Source organism: Bemisia tabaci, chromosome 1 (genome assembly GCF_918797505.1).
Source record: "Bemisia tabaci chromosome 1, PGI_BMITA_v3".
Lineage (NCBI taxonomy): Eukaryota > Metazoa > Arthropoda > Insecta > Hemiptera > Aleyrodidae > Bemisia > Bemisia tabaci.
Genome location: NC_092793.1, coordinates 87,237,371 through 87,254,930, shown reverse-complemented (window position 1 = coordinate 87,254,930; position 17,560 = coordinate 87,237,371). Strand labels below are relative to the sequence as shown.

At 37.8% G+C, this 17,560-nt stretch overlaps 1 protein-coding gene across 4 annotated transcripts in view; it reads left to right on the top strand.

The window, feature by feature from the left end:
- The window catches only part of Top1 (DNA topoisomerase 1), a 61,239-nt gene that overhangs the window by 8,557 nt on the left and 35,122 nt on the right, over positions 1 to 17,560 (top strand). For all 4 annotated transcript variants that reach the window (XM_072306364.1, XM_072306365.1, XM_072306366.1 and 1 more), the window contains 6 exons: positions 1,522 to 1,676; positions 7,123 to 7,280; positions 12,017 to 12,507; positions 13,322 to 13,560; positions 14,380 to 14,487; positions 17,164 to 17,322. In XM_072306364.1, the coding sequence (XP_072162465.1) occupies positions 1,522 to 1,676; positions 7,123 to 7,280; positions 12,017 to 12,507; positions 13,322 to 13,560; positions 14,380 to 14,487; positions 17,164 to 17,322 (1,310 nt within the window). The remainder of the gene's footprint in view (positions 1 to 1,521; positions 1,677 to 7,122; positions 7,281 to 12,016; positions 12,508 to 13,321; positions 13,561 to 14,379; positions 14,488 to 17,163; positions 17,323 to 17,560) is intronic.

Here is a 17,560-nt window from a genome sequence, read left to right as displayed (position 1 = left end):
CATCTCGGGCGACGAATGTTTAAATTTTTAGCTTGGCGGTTCATCTTTACATGGAAATGTTTTTGGTGGGATCACCTTTGTTTTAAATTTTTTTTGCCCCAAGTCACCTTCTTCATAAATCACCGGCAGGGGTGCAGATTGTTCTCCACCTATGCAATTTTCTGCAACTCGCCGTGTTTTTGCAAGAAGGTCAACTCTTTGCACTGATCACAATGAAACGAGAGAAGCTGATGAACGGTTTAAGGCCTCAAGAAGGGAAAAAGCCCCAGAGGGCAGCCGGTAGGCTCTGGTGAGGTGAGGTAGCGAAAATGAAAAGGCGCGCTTGCGGAAAATGAAAAGAGAATTTATTCACTCAACACGGCGGGTGACGAACACTACAAACAAGGAAACAGATCCTTAAGATATGGATGGAAAGTAGATAAGAGAAAAAACTACTTTAGCGAAAGAAAAGAAAAGATGGAAAAATCGGGCGGAACCAAGATCGTCGACCGGCTGAGAGCGAAGCAAAGCACTGACTAAAAAAGATGGCGTCAGCTCAGCTGTTCAGCGAGCGTGGTTCAAAGAGAGAATGACGTCACCACCGCTCTCATCTCGTAAGATGGGAGGGGGGGAGGGGGGGTGGAAACCGTCTCAAATATTTTGTCTAGCCTTTGGACTATTTGTGGATGTGTCCCATAGTCGTATTATTCCATGAGAAATGAAAATCTGAAAACCTCCAAGAACAAAAAAAAAAAACCTTCAAAATTTTTTCAAGGCAATTTCATAGTTTGGCATCGACTGAGCGGGTAAGAACAATTTGCACCCTTGAACACCAGCAAGCTAACTTTTCCCCTTATTGTGAAATCACCCCCTCTACTTCTGTCACGATTCCTTTTTTTCTCTTTCTGTTTTCCCCGCTTTATTATTATTCTAAGTAGTTAGTAAGTGGGATAGTATTCCATAATGTCTTTTTTTTTTTCTGGATCAGGGAAGCTGGAATACTAAAAATTCTGTAAAGAGAGGTTAAGAAGGTCAGTAAGCTTGCATTAAAAAATTGCTGTATTGCTGTATTCATTCATATTTCTTCAAAGTTGGATTTGATTTCCGTAATAAATCATGTTGTTTTTGTGTTCAAGTTTCCATGTCGTGGCGGCCCTGAAAGAGGCTATCACATAAGGGCTGGACATGCGTTCAAAGTGGTGGCTGTTAAGCCAAGTGTTGCCATTGATTACCTCATCGATGCGCAACACTTGACTAAACAGCCACCACTTTGAAGCTTCACTGTGAATGTGTGTCCAGCCCTATAGACAAGTTGCTGACTGCAGTGAAGTCTGTATCAAAACAGGTGGTATGTGTGACAGATTCTAAAAAAGTGTCAGGTGATGGAGTGCGCGCAGCTTACATAGATGCTAACAGCTGGAATTGGTTGGCAAAGAACTTAGCGGGTCAACTATGTCACCGGGTGCACAATGTTGCAAAAGTGTTCCAAATTTTATCTGAAGCCTGTACATTTAGACAATTCTCTGATTTTATTTATTCTAGCATGGAATGATCCAGTTGTCAACGGCATTTCAAATGGATTCTCTGATAAGCCGAAGGAAACATCTGAGGTGAATGGTGATTCACATGACAACAAAGATAAAGAAAGGTCTAGAGATAAAAATAAGCACAGTAGCTGTTCATCAAGCAAACATCGAGTAAGACCGCATTTTCTCTCTCAAGTTTTTTTTTTAAAAAAAAAGAAAATGCTTAATATCTCTGTTGCAAGCCTCAGATATTGGCAAGTGAATAAACTTTCCCTTTGTCAAATCGCACGAAAATCACGACAGGGACTTAAAACAAGTCTGAAATCCACTCTTTAGGGTACAATCTGCCTAGTTTGTAACGTCACATCACATAGAGTATTTTTTCTGTGACTTTCTGAGGCCTATCAATCAATAGGAGCATTTGTTCACTTATAACTGTAAGAGCTCCGCTTCAATAAAAGGTACAACTCATGAACCATTAAAAAAACTGCACAATTGTCCCTCATTCTAAATAGGTACAAATGAGGGGCTTGGAAGACAAGGGGCATAAGTGCAGTTTTTATTATTTCGAAAAAAAGAGTTTTAAGTTCTGCATTTTACTCAGACATATAGAGTGTTCCGAATACCTTCAAAATGTATAAGTGTTCGTCTCATACCTTCATGAACATCTACTGAAATTTTCAGCTCAGCTCAGCTCATTCATATTGAGGCCAGCAGTTGGGCTCAAAGTGACGGTAGGTCGCACTTATCCCACGTCCCCTTCATCGAAAAATGCACTTATCTCATTCGCTGTTTTCTCCGCGTCAAATTACTTCCAGACAAAATCGCTTGGTATTCTGATAGACCTTATCTTCAACTACCAAAAAACACGCACAGTCAATTTTGATCAAAGACATGCTTCTGAGCACAAGATTTAATTTTTATTTCCATCCTTCCTTTTTGACACAACAGAACTCGAAATGGTTCGGATTTTTGATTTCCCTTTGCCTTTCCTTCCTGTTTTTATCTATTGTGCTTTCAGTGAGGACCAGTCGTTTTCTTGTATCTCATCTGTTGAAATACGAGCGCAACGAGCTATGGCTTGCAGCTGAGGCGGCTGGGCTGTGATCTCTAATCTCGAATTTCTAGAACTGCACCTATGTGCCTTGTCTTCCAAGCCCCTCAAATGACCTTACATACCGTAAATAGGTACTCTAAGTTGGATGGATAACTGTCATTTTGCTTTTGTTTATTTTTAAGATTCAAGATTTTTCATTCAAGAAATGTACATGAAAATTTTCTATTTATACAACCTATCCACCTACTAACATTGAACCTTGTGCTAAGAGGAGTCTGCCATCGTCTTAAATTCTTACTCGTGACGGAAACTGATTATACTTAACTCTAAAAAGAAATATAAAAGTTAGAGAAAGAAAAAGAAAGAAAAAAAGAGAACTTTCTCCAACCCTTCACAACCCCTATTAACCCTTACACCCTCCGAGCGAAAAGGTCAATTTTATCATAGAATTTTTTCCCTGCAATTTATCAGATCAATTTTTACTTCTTCAGCCCGCCAAAGAACAATAGATGCACAAAGAACTTAAAATTTTTTTCGTTTGAGAATATCCGAATTATTAATGGATAAAAATGTAAGAAATCTTGCATCTGAAATGGGCGGAGTTCAACAGAAATGCAAGTTTGAAGAGGTTTAGGTACTTAAAGCTTTATTCCTTCGCGAGAATGAAAGTTGAAGACAATGTTTAACCACTACTTTGATGACAGTGCTTTCATGAATAGGCGAAAATCCAGTTTTCCTTATCGGGTTTTTTTTCTTTCTTTTTCTTTTTGTTGCGTTTTTAAACCCCTTTGGTTGCTGTTATCATATTACCAGAGGCAGCAGCGGTAGTCTGCTACTTCGAACGCGAGTGACAGACGCACAGGAATATGAATGCTCCGTGAAGAGAGAGTTCAAGAATGCCAAAAAAAAAAAAAGAATAATGAAAATTGGATTCCTGTCCTTTTTGAAGGTATTCATTCGTACTGAGAGTCCCAAAAATCCCCTCCACCCTGTCTTAAAAAAATTTGTATCAATATTTTGAAACGAAACTTTAGGTATGTTCATAGATTAATGTTAGCCGCATATAGGACCCTCAACATTTTCGCCCCCCCCCCCCCCCCCCAATAGGGAATGGTTACGGACCCCAGCCTTTTTTTTCAAATGGCAACCCCCCCCCCCCCCATCCTTTGTGACACATCAATCGAAATAGCGTAAATGAAGAACATTTTTTGCGAAAATCGCAAGTCAAAATCTTGATTTTTGACCCAATGGCGGCTGGTCAAAGCTCAAAATAACGGAGATTTTACGTTTCCGTTTTTATTACGGATTTGGACGAAGCCTGGTATATCGGGGCTTTTTGGGGCAAGAAAAACGATTCTGGCATTAGTTCGCCGGAAAATCTGTCCTCTTCAAAATGGCGGCGGTCAAAATGGCGACCTAGAGCAGCAAGAGAATATTTAGACTGCTTATCGGTGGATTTGCACAAAACTTGGTATCCGTGAGTATTTCGGCATGAGTAAAACGAATCTTTCATTGGATTTTTGAAATTCTGAATAAGTTCAGAATGGCGCCGGAAAAATGGCGGAACTGGTACTACGGACGCTTACGGTTGGATTCGCATGAATCTCGGGGTCCTGATGGTCTCTGGCCTGACAAAAATAACTTTTTCGCATTAAATCTTGAAATCTGAAACACTTTCCACATGGCGGCCGAGTTTTATGCGAATCCAACCGTAAGCGTCCGTAGTACCAAGTTTCCGCCATTTTTCCGGCGCCACTCTGAACTTATTCAGAAGTTCAAAAATCCAATGAAAGATTCGTTTTTTTCGTGCCAAAATACCCGCGGATACCTAATTTCATGCAAATCCACCGATAAGCAGTCTAAATATTCTCTTGCCGCTCTAAGTTGTCATTTTGGCCGCTGCCATTTTGAAAAGGACAGAATTTTCCGGAAAATTAGTGCCAGAATCGTTTTTCTTGTCTCTAAAAACGCGCGGATACCAGGTTCCGTCCCAATCCGTCAACAAAAACGGAGATGTCAAATTCCTGTTATTCTGAGCTTTGACCGGCCGCCATTGGGTCAAAAATCAAGATTTTGACTTGCAGTTTTCGCTAAAAATTTTCTTTTTTTACCCTCTTTCGATTGACATGTCACAAAAGGGGGGGGGGGAGCGATAATGTTGGGGTGCCCCAAATGTAGCTAACATTGATCTATGGACATCCCCTAAGTTTCGTCTCAAAATATTAATCAGGTAAAATTTTGGAGGGGGTGGAAGGGACTTTTGGGACACCTTGTATGTTTTCTTGACTGGAAACTTTTGACAGAAGTATATTTACAACTAGTCGAATTTAAACTCCTTTTTACTCAAAATGAGACTTGGTGCGTTTCTGTTGAACTTGGTCCAAATACCCTTAACATTTCTTGCTCCAAAGAGCGACCCTAAAAACGGTCGTATTTGGGCATAATTTCAGACCGCGGGGATTTTTCTGAAACCGGGCGCAAACGACACCTTATGACACTCTAAAACTCTGGTATAAATTTTAGCCTGAGTATTGGAACCGTTTTTGAGTAAATGGGGGGGGGGGGGGGCAAAGTTACCAAATCGCCATCATTCTTAACAGGGAAAATGAACAAAAAAAGTGCACCTTTGATGAGTTTTGGCTGTATATGTTCTTATCGACCCGTGTGCACATATATGCGTTCAGTCCCAAAAATTTTCACCACACAGTATTCCAAAATGGAGGGAAATCGCAGACAAATCAGGACTTTTTGTCAATATTCTTAATTATGGAAGAAATATTGTTGGTCTCCTGCAGAGCTCATGGCTAATGATATTTTTATCGGTCCTCAACGCTTAAAATTGTGTTCAGTTTTTCAAATTTTCATCGCACACCGGTCCAAAATGGGGGAAATCATGGACAACTTAAGATCCTCTGTCGAAATTTTTAAAGAAATAATGTAAATCTATGAGATTTTTTGCTAGATTCACAAGATGTCAATTCAAAATACATTAGTAGCCATTAGAAGTGATCTATTTTTATCCGTTAGAACTGAACGAATGAGGTCTAGAAATGGTAATATGCAGACTTTCAGAAATTAAAAAAAAAAAAAAAAAAAAAAAAAAAAAAAAAAAAAAAAAAAATGGATGAAGAAATTATGGACTAGGCCATGTGAGGTGCTCATCGTGTGGTGGCTCTGAGAAGAGCCGTTGGAAAGGGCAAGCCGGCCGGCTGCATGTGCTCCGCTGGGTGCTGTGCGACGTAAGTCCCCTGTGACGTACGGGCGCGGAGTGACAGGTGAGATGAGCTCGCGGCTAGATATAGCCGTGACAGCGTCGAGCTCCAGCCAATGAGCTGCGCTGGTTGGCGGAGTGGTGGCTAGCCGCCACAAAATTATACAACAGCTTTCAAAAGCCCAAAAAAGAACTGAAAAAACAGAAAATAAAAGAAATAGTGAAAAAAACAAGAAGTATAAAAATACCAAAAAACAATAAGAAAATAAGACAATAGAAAAGAAAAAAAGAATAATAAAAAATAAGTAACACAAATAAAATAAAATGAACAAAAAAATTCTTCCAAGATTAGTACCGTGTCGTGGTGAAGAAGCTCACCAATTATTTTTAATGCAATGCTAAAACAAATAATACTACAAAATCTAATCTTTAACGAAGTTCTGTGAACAACATGGTCTGGCTTACAATAATAATGTAAAAAAATTAAATACATGAATTCATCCAGGATCTGAACTCTGCAGGGGACCAACAGTTTTACTTCATTTTGAAAAGTTTGACAGAAAGTTTTAATTTGTCCACTATCCCCCCAGCTAGAACCACTGTGTGAAGAAAATTTGTGATGCTGAACCCAATTCTATGCATTGAGGACCGATAAGAACAATTTTAGCCATGAAATTCGCAGGAGACAAACAATTTTACTTCCATTTTTTAGAAATTTTGATGTTGAATCCTGATTTGCCCTTGATTTCCCCCATTTTGGACCACTTTGTGGTGAAAATTGTTAAAACTGAACACAGACATTTGCACGGGGGACTGATAAGAACATTTACCGCCAAAACCCATCAATGATGCACTTTTTCGTCCATTTTCCCTGTCGTTTTTGCTGTAAAAACGCTGTCAAGAATGTTGGGGATTTGGCAACTTTGCCCGCCCCATTACTCAAAAACCGTTCGTATCATCAAGTTAAAATTTTTACCAGAGTTTTAGGGTATCATAAGGTATTGTTTAGGACCAATTTCAGAAAAATCCCCGCGGTCTGAAATCGTGCCATTTTTAGCACCGCTCTTCAAAGGGGTTTTTTTTTTTCTCTCTTTTGGCAAGCTTTTTTCTTAAAGTCAGTGAATTTAATACAATGTTTATTTCTAAATAAGAGGATTTGACAAATATCAAGGTAATGCCAGGATGCTGCAACAGCCCTACTGCATTAACTGCTCTATTTTCAAGCATACTTCTCACTGTAGTTTTAAAAAGCCTTCGGTTTATAGAATAAAGTTATTTGGACTAGAGTCTTTATGAGGTGGTTTGTTTACCTTTGAATGTTAATTTAACTCTCGTTTGTTGGTTTTTAGGATCATAGTCAAAGTAGCAGTAGTCACAAAAGTAAAAGCAAGGATAAAGATCGGGACAAAGATAGATACAGGGAGAAAGATCGAGACAAAGATAAGGAGCACAAAAGCAGTTCCTCATCTGGCAAAGAAAAAGAAAAAAGCAGCTCTAGTTCTAACAGGTTACATGACTGTATTTACTATAAAATTTTAACACCTTGAAGTTTTTTAGGTCAATGGGCCTGTTGCAAACTTTTGCTAGAGCAAAAATAAGAGTTGTTTCTTATAGATAATGCCTCAAAAATCACGATGAGCGCATCGGCAAAGTCTGAAATGCACTCATAACTTCACAATCTGCGTAAGAAATTTGCGTTTTTTTAAGCTTCCCGCTTCAAAAACGATACTACGGCATAGGTGAACATTTTGTAAGAGGAGTCGCTCCATCGTCGGCGATATTCATCATGGCCGACGCTTGCACGCAGTTCCGCGCGTAATTCAAGGAGAGTTCAAGGTCAATCAATTCGGGCGTGGAAAATATGAACGTTAACACACCGATTGTTATCTGGTCTAATCCAGTTCAGGTGTTATCTCGTCCCATCAAACGTGTTTTGGCGGATTGGCGTCGGCTATGATGATTATTGCCGACAATGGAACGACTCCTCTTACAAAATGTTCACCTGTGCCGTAGTATCGTTTTTGAAGCGGGAAGCTCAAAAAACCGCAAATTTCTTACGCAGTTTGTGAAGTTATGAGTGCATTTCAGAGTTTGCCGATGCGCTCATCGTGATTTTTGAGGCATTATCTATAAGAAACAACTCTTAGTTTTGCTCTAGCAAAAGTTTGCAACAGGCCCATTTAATTGTAGTCTGAGGCTGTAAATAGTGCCAAGCTAAAGTTATCGCATGGAGGTGTGATACTTAATGGGTAGTGATCATCATCGAAATTTTAAGAAAACAGCAAAAGGCTCTACACACCTTTCAATGGTGAGATTCTATGGTGTCTAAAAGCTACGTATTACAGAGTTCATTGCACGAAAGGATCCTGAATCGTCTCCAGAACCTCTTCACATCTTGCGGCCATGATACGGAGGTTCAAATTTGGGTGAGAGAGCCAAAATCATGGAACACCTAACATTAGTGTTTTTTCAGTGTTCACCCTCAGATTTCATGTCAGGCCTATGTATGAATCGAAGTGCTTTAAATATATTGTTGGGGCCTACTCAAGAAGTAAAATATGTGAAGATGGTCGATTGTCACCTTTGCGCCCATTGTGACAAAATGCATTCCCTCAATTACTCACCCATATACAATGTTTGAGCAAGAAATAATTCAATCAAAAATATATTGTGTGACGTGTGGCACATAATCGTCCTAAAAGCTACTGTTTTATGAAGTACCCAAAAATGTAGAATGCTTCTATTCATATCGACGGTGCAAGTCGGCAATCACATAACTCGTTTGCGGTGTCTGAAAATCTCCGCAACTATGTTATTTTTTTAAAGGAGAATAAATGGACATGATTCCTTGAAGTTTTTGCAGAATTTTCCTCGCACATAGAAGAAAAGTCACGGCAGTTTTGAAGAATTACCGTTGAGTAGTTTTCCGTTTAAAAAATAAAGTTTGACAGGAAGTCTGCGACGTCGCAAACCGAGTTATGTGATTGCCGACTTTCACCGTCGATATGAGCCCCCCCCCCCCCCCTTCAGTGGACAAGAATATAGAATTTTATGGAACAACTAGATTTTTATTCGGAAGGGGGTTAGGAAATTATCGTGAGAACTGTCAAAACCCCAACAACTCTTGAGAAATATGTTCATTGTCAAGTCATGCTGTGAAAAATGATGAAATCTCAATCAAAAATACATTCTGTGACATGTACGAGACAACCATGATCTTTATTTTAAAAGTCATCCCTTTTTTGGTAGAAGTAATCCTAATTATCTCAGACTAGGAGTTGATGAAAATATTTCTCAGGAGGAACAATATTCATTTTATGGAAGGGGAACTATGGAACGTTATTGCGGACCACACCTAAAACGTGCGTGCAATGCAGCAAAAGAGTGTCACCCAGGAAATGTTAAATATTTCAGTGCCTCACCGAGAATGTTGTGTGCCATCGGAAATTTCAATTTTTGAACCCTCGCATGCAGTTCGCGAGAATAGCTGCTGTGCTTAACCGAACTTTAATCGATCGAAATTCTGCTTGTTACCGTGCGATGCACAATCTTTTTACTTCTCTTTTTATCTAATAATGAAACCGTAGGAGGGGAATAACTGCACTGTTGCCAAGGCTATGCCTGTAAAGTGTGGTCGAAACCCTGTATTAGCACAAGGTGTCTGGCAATCGGGAAAACCGGGAAATTCGGAAAAAAACTGGAAATGAGAATGACTGGGGATCTGAACCGGGAAAAAATTTGAACGTCGCGTCGCTTCGCACCGAAGTGCTGGCCGACTGAAATTAGCAGTTTGGGAAGATGGATCCGGATCGGCGGCAAGGGCTCGCGAGGGACGAGCAGAGCTGGGCCGAGGATTTCCGGAGCTTATTGAGGAGTCATGAATGCCGATCGTCGATTTGCCGAACCGAAGAAATGCCGTGAATTTTTCCTCTTTGAAGTGTTGTTACTGTTCCATCTTTTGAGGTTATCTCAATATGTTCATCAGCGTCAGTTCGATCTCCTTTTGATTTTTTTGACAATTAAATGTGTTTACCCCACATCCTGCTCAGCATCTTTTCTTTAACTAATCCTATAATTAGCACCACTTAATTTTATATAAACAACAGTAAATTAATTCATAGAGGAAAGATAGCACAGCTCCAATGAAGGGAAGTTATATGAAAAGTGAATGATTGTCTTTGATCTCTTGGGCATCTTCAATATGTTTTTAGGCAAAAATAGAAATGTGTTGTTCGAGCTCCTCGAAAAATAAATCGACTTTCAGGTTTTTTTCTCATAATAATCACGAAATTGAAGAGATTTCCATTTCTTTCAGGGATAAATCTTATCGCAAACTAAAATTCAATCATACCGTTAAAAAGCTCTTGCTTTCAGCTTTCTAACGGTCTATTGTTTTTGTAATTGGGAGCAATTGGCCGTCTATAAACTGAATTTCACTGCAATCATATCAAGGAATTTTCTGCCAACTCGGAAGGCCGGTTTCCTTGAATTTATCTCTGCTATTTTTGAAGTTAATAAATAAAACTTGTACACCGTTAGAAAGGTCACATTCTCAGCTTTCTATTGGTATAATAATTTTTGAATTTTGAGCAACTCAACGCCGGCACATAGGAATTTTTCGAAAACATGTCAAAAAACAAAGAAATGCGGGTGGCCTCAGTCAAAGTCAATTTCTGGCCGCCCAAATGCACCAAAATAAAAAATCAACATGTCGTTCGAAAGCTGAAATCGTCAGCTTTTGAATGGTTTCTTGGTTTTTTTTGTAGCGTTAAAAATCTTGAGTGAAAAATAGGAATCCACGTCAAAGACGAAACCTTGTATTTTGGCAACTCTTTTCTAGATGCAATATGCGCTCCTTCAAATCCAACTCTTTTCTGTGGGGAGGCATCTCTTAATTTTTTCCGTCATTTTTGGGGGAATTTTGGTCACTCTGAACATGACCTGAGAGTCCTGTGTCCCATTAGTCACATTTTGAATCACACCTGACTCAGTGAAAATGCATGGTTGCCAAATTTGGCCATTTATCATAGCTTTCCCAAACTACCCAATGTAATTATCGTGTTTTTGACTACAAAAAATGTGTCATAATCAGTGCGAGGTCAATCGAAAATAGAAAGCTTGAGTCCTTATGTATTCTATTATATCCTATATGTATCCTTTATGTATCCCTGTATCAGTTTATAGGCGACCAATTGCTCCAAATTACAAAATTTATAGATTGTTAGAAAGCTGAAAACAAGAGCTTTTTAATGGTATGATTGAATTTTAGTTTGCAGTAAGATTTATCCCTGAGAGAAATGGAAATCTCTTCGATTTCGTGATTATTTTGAAAAGATGCCCAAGAGATCAAAGACAATCATTCTCTTTTCACATAACTTCCTTTCAACGGAGCCGTGATAAAGTCTGCCAATTTTGGGAATGATCCATGTTTTTGGCCCTTCCCATTAATTCAATTTCATTCCTTTTTTTTTTTTTTTTTTTTTTTTTTTTTTTTACATTTTCGGTATATTCTGCTCGCCAGAAATATTCAGTCCTGTGTAGGAATGCTGCACAGTAGGATTTCCTTAAAAACCGGTGAAATTTAATTAGAAGAAAAATAATGGCTCAACTGAATAAATGGAATAATCATAGATTTCAGGGGGTATAGTGGTCTTTTTTAAATTTGAAGCTGTTGGTCTTTGCCAGACTGAATTCTTATCACTGGAACCGGCAACCTTTTTTTCCCTTTTAACTTTTTGCCGCATACAATAAAATTTTTTCGGTCTCTTCCTTAAATTTCAAAAATACCCTATTAAGCTGAAAATGCAACCTTTATAATGGTGTGATAGGTATTCTCATAGCCTCATTCGTTTTTACGAAAAATGATGAATTATGTGCCCTCCATGAGCCCATTAAGTCTTTAAAAAATCGGCGGAAAACCGGGAATTAGGAAGTTAGGAAAAACTAGACACCCTGTATTAAGTCCATATTATTATTGTTTTTCCTCCTCAACAAACAAAACAAATTTCTTTTGATTGTACCAACGAAGTGTTTTCATCAAATTATTTTATCATATAATTGATTTTCAACAGTAACTCACATTTCATTAGTATGCAGCGCCGTGTGATCTAATTAACAAATTCAACAATTTAGTTTTCCTTAAGTGTTTGTAAAATCTTTTTTTGTGTATCTCTTTCTTTTTTACAATGAATCAGCATGTTCATCATGATAATTTTCCATCATGTACTGTTTTTTTTTTTCTAGCAAGCACCACAATAGTTCAAGCTCATCAAGCAAAGACAAGCACAAATCGAGCTCAAGTTCTGGTGATAAGTCGAAGCACAGTTCGTCGAGTAGTGATAAACATCGCTCAAGCAAACATAGCAGCTCCTCTGACAAAAAGCACTCTTCAAGCAGTTTCAGCAGCAAGGATAAAGAGAAGAGCAAAGATGACAAGGATAAAGAGAGATCCAAGGACAAAGAGAGAAGTCGTGACAAAGACAAGGAAAGAGTTAGTGACAGAGACAAAGAAAGGAGCAAGGAAAAGGAGAAGAGCAGAGATAAGGATAAAGAAAAAAGTAGAGACAAGGAAAGAGAAAAAAGTAGAGATAAGGACAAAGATAGAAATAAGGACAAGCATAAAGATAGGTCAAGAGACAAAGAGAGATCGAAAGAAGATCACAGAGAGAAGCGTAGAGATGATGATAAAATGAAGCTGTACAACGGTGAAAAAGAGAACCGCAGAAGTGATGAAGGTAGGCTGTTAGATAGATTTTTTTTTTCATTAGTTTTATGCTTTGCATTGAGTTCAACTATAATCACACACTGCTAGCAATACATCCAATAGTAACTTTTACCTATAAAAGGGATGCTGTAACTTGGCTGTCACAGTGAGTGAATGTAACACCCTGCACTTTGATCTACTTTGATAACTACTACTACTTTGATAAGGTTTGATTTGCACGCGTCATTTTGCTTAGTTTGGCCGGTGGCCATCAATTTCCGTTTTCATTGTTGTTGGTGTGAGAGCTGCATTGTTGATTGTCTGTGAGCATGTGCTAATGTTTGGAGCCTCATGTGCCCTCAGCATTAAAAGTGCAAGCGGAGGCTTCACTCCTTTTTTTGTAATGGCGAATATAAATTTCGATAACATTTCTGCAGTGGTTTTTTGTGTGTGCTTTTTCTTTCCTGGTTAAAAAAAAATAATAAAAAAAAAAAAAAAAAATCTGAAAACTTGTCAGTCTCTCATTGTGGAAACAGAAGGTGGGAAAATATAACTGCATATTGATAAGCCCTCCACAACTGTTGTTTAGGGCACGATTTGATTCAAGTAGACTCCAGGTTTTTCTTGTGAGTGCCAAATTTAAATTTTTCTGAACCAATGCTAAATATTAACATTTATTTTTTTTGTCAGTTAATTCTAGTAATCTTTGTTGCATGAATCGTTTCTTATTTGAAATTTTGAAGAGGAACCTTGTATCTTTATGTGTTAAGTTTGTACCTTGTCTAGTGGTCCATCATTGTACACTTGATTTGCTCTGATTTTTTTTCTTTTCTTACTGGCCACAGGCACATTAAAAACTGCAGAGAATATGAAGGTAAAAGTCAAGGAAGAGCTACAGCCTGAACCCCTTAAACGAGTTTATATCGATGATGACGATGACGATGAAAATTTCCAACCTGCAGCAAAGAAAGAATTTAAGCAAGAAATGTTCTCAAATGATGAAGATGAGGAGGAAGAAGCTGCCTCTAAAACAGAAGAAAGTGAGAGAGAAGACATTAAAATCCCACTGAAAGAAGTCATCAAGGTTTGTGCTTAATTTTCACTTATCTGTCATGTGATTTTTAATGTGATAGCATGGCAATTCAGCACATTTCGATGACTATTTTTTAAATGTCTTTTCGAAAGCTTGATCCATGCAACAAAATATCCATGTCATCCTACCCATAATTGTTCGCAGCATTAATGGATGATGTGGTTTCAAAGTTTCCCAAAAAACTTACTGATTACCTCTGTCAGTCATGATCACAAAGACACTGGTTTTATTCGTCTTTTTTTGCAACTTTTTGATGTCTTTTGCTTAACTTAGATTTCTACTGAAAAATCTAATTTATACTCTATTCAGCACTACTCAGAAATTTGAAGTCGGAAACCGCTAATTTGTCCAACTTATCGATATTCCCCTGGATACATGGCAATAGTTTCCTTTCAGAAAATGCAGATCGCCATCATTAAGGATCTTTTTATTCTTACTCTTCACTGTTGTCAACTGCTTTGATTGCTTACCAAAACTTAGTAGGACACCCCAATTGATGGTAAGTCTGCAGTATTGCAAATTGAGATCAGTGATTCCCCAGTCTAGCAATGGATCATGTCTAGTAGATACGATCAAATCAAGTTGTCTTCTTGCTGTGGGATCCAGGTGATCAGGGCCACAGTAAATTACATTTTGCAGGTTAACAACTTTCCCTCAAGAGAGAGGCCCCCAGCTCAGAAATGACCATGAAGTGGGGCTTCTTGCTGCTGTTGTTGCTTGCTGCGGCGGCTACTCGTGCAGCTATCACTATGCCATTCGATTCTAGATTTTTATTGAATGAATAATTCCTAATTTTTTTCTATTTTCTAGTCCGAAGCATCTGAAACAGAAGATAGTTGTCTTAATTTTGATGATAATTGTAAGAAGGATGTGAAGAAAGAAGATGCAGATGAAGAGTCAGAGGATGACAAACCCTTGGTAATTTTTTTTTTTGTTACCTTTCAAATATCCCATGAGGGATAATCTTGGGCTTCACTGTCCCTAAAGGCTCATCCCCTCTCCATCCCTAATCAAGCCAGCCCTAGATAACGATTGTTTGAGACCATCAAACTCGGGTCACCTGGCCATGAATCAAACGTGGGACCTCCTGATCATAGAGCAAGCGCTACAACCACTACACTGTAGGAGGAGCAGCGTATGTGCGCATATTAGATACCATTCCTAGGGCCGCAGTACAAAAAAGTAAAATAAAAGAAAATTTAAAACAAGTTTAAAGAAATGAGTAAAATGAAGAATGTAGAAAATTCAGCAGTATTGTTCAAAAAATTCCATTTTTGGCATGAAGGACAATTAAATACCATAGCATGAGACTTTCTTGCCTCCCAGAAAAAAGAGCATCACTGGAATCATGTTTTGCTTTTCACAATGGGAGCTCTAAAATATCCTCTTTTTTCGTAAAAATGCCATAAAATGGGAACATTGGGTTGAAAATTCGATTTCTTTTTTGAAAACCAATTCTTTACTGTTGTAAGGTTATATTTTTCTCACATTATGAGGCAACAGTCCCTAAAAGAACCATTACCGCGAGATAAGCTCTAAAACATCTATGTCTTTCCGCAAAGTAAATATACACAATTTGGCAATGTTGCCCTAAAAATTCCCTCTCTGCCTTTAACAGCAATCCTGTATCGTACCATGGTACTATTTAGACATCAGAATGGGAGAAATACCTGGAAAATTACGTTTTCCAAGCATTCACTTGAGAATATCTTTATTTTTTGCAAGAAAGTAAAATAAACTTGGCACTATTGCTTTTAAAATAGGATTTTCTCCTCAAACAGCGGTAATTCACTGTTGTATGGTAATATTAAGCTTGTACTTGTAAAAGTTTTAGACCATGAAGGTATGTTTTTCGCTAAAAATCTCGAAAATACAGTCATTTTTTGTTAAAAGTTATCTAAAAAATTGACATCACTGCTTCGATAAGTTCATGATAGACTTTAATTGCAATTATATACTATCTCAGGATAGTATTCAGTCTGTAGACCGACATATTAGTCTGTTAAATCATGATGCACTGGACTAATAGTCCAGAATCAAGGCATACACTGGAATAACCACCCAAACTCGTATAGGTGGTTTTTCCGGAGATTGGTCAGTTCGAACTATTGTATCCTTGGGTATCACTGGTTGTGATAGCAAGTTGATCCCAACTCAAACAACTCAACTCAAGAATCCCATTTTAGTGAAGTGATTTCAGACCTGTTGGCAGGTCTATGGAATAATCATCTACACGCATATCGGTAGGTCCTCCATTTATCAACACGATAACGCGCTGCATCAGTGTCTCAGGACTGTGACTGCACCAGGTACACTTAGCGATGGTTTTCCAAACTGATAATTCCAAGTTTTTAGAAGACTGATTTTTAAGTTCCTATTTTTCCTAATTTTGTCTTTGATTAAAAGTTACTTTAGTTGTTATCGTTGTTCACGGCCAAAATCAAAAGTTTTTCTTTGTTTTCTACTTCCATTGCATCATATACTGAGTCACAGAGCATTAATCGTGTTTTTTAGTAAACCATTTAACCATTTTACCTTGAGATTAGGTGTTGTACAGGATAACCACCTGTAACAACCTCTTTCATACTTTCAATTTTATGGTGAAAACTAAAATATTTCCAAAAACTCCATGATGGGTGGTTTAAGGGATACTATCAATTATGATAAAATGCTTATGCAGTTTTCCTACTGAGCAAACCCAGTGTCGCGTCTCTAAATCAAACCTTTAAATGCGGTCTTCTCAAAACAATGTTTTCAGCCGTAGGTGGTTATTCCAGTTAATGCCTCAACCTTGATTTTAGCCCTTAAAAAATCGAAAATCGGCAACGCTGAAAGTTTAAACGATATGTCACCTCATGTTGAAACTTTGCCCGCAAATTTGTCTCACCACAAGCTTTCACTTCAGCTTTGTCCCGTTGACCAACTCGGATGTAAAAGAAGGGGTGAAGAAACACCCCTCTTGGCGAGGCTCTTTTAATTCATTTACCGAGAAATTGGGCTCATAGTAACAATTGGACGGAGTTAAACAGAAAGGAACCAAGCCACATCAGGATCGAACCGAGAAAAAGAGGTTGAAAGTTTGGCTCCTGCATAAGACTCAATGTAAAAGATAAACTTCAAGTTCAATTTCTGCAAAATTTGCTCCAACAAAAACTTTGAATTTTTGGTGATGGATAGTAGAGCAGTGGTTGAGTTCAAAACCACTCATAACTCAATTTTTTCCAAAATGTGGGTTGGTTCCTTTCTGCTTAACTCAGTCCAATTCAAAGTTGAATTGTCAGATAATCACTGAATACCAAGCTGTTAAACTCCAGCCTGGACTACAGCTGTAGCGTAAATAATAAGTAATATAAGTAAAGATGACAATCTTTTACCTTTTGTATCAGGGTTAATTAACAGTTAGAAAGAGTTTAATGTCTCGAAATTTATCAACATATAAGAATTTTTATATTGTTACCATTTAAGAGGTAAAATTAATAATTTTTTAGATTTCAAATAAAATCATGTTTTAAAAAACTTTAAACTCATGTTTCAAAAATTGAAATCCATAAAGGTGCAAGTTTAATTATATTTTTTCTTAATTTATGTTCACAGTCAGAAAGAGCACCTTTTGCAAACAAGAGGAAAGTTGAAGATGATGATGAGTTGTCAGAGGAAGATGTGCCACTGAGTATACGGAAAAAAGTAAAAAAGGAGCCAACAAAGAAGAGGAAAAAAGCTGGAAACAACTCTGAAGAAGAAGATTTTAAATCTGTAAGTCAAAATTCAAAATAAATTAATATTCAAGTTTACCTGCACGAATATTTCAATAAATTAGTGTGCTGGTTTTATGTACACCTCACAGTGAAATTCAGCTTTATATTCTGTTAGCTGTTCACAATCGCTCAAATCAAAATCTAGGTGGGACACTAATAGACCGAGAGCTCATGGCAATTCATTTAACTTTATATATTTATTATTATTTATAATATGTTTTATATTATTTATTACT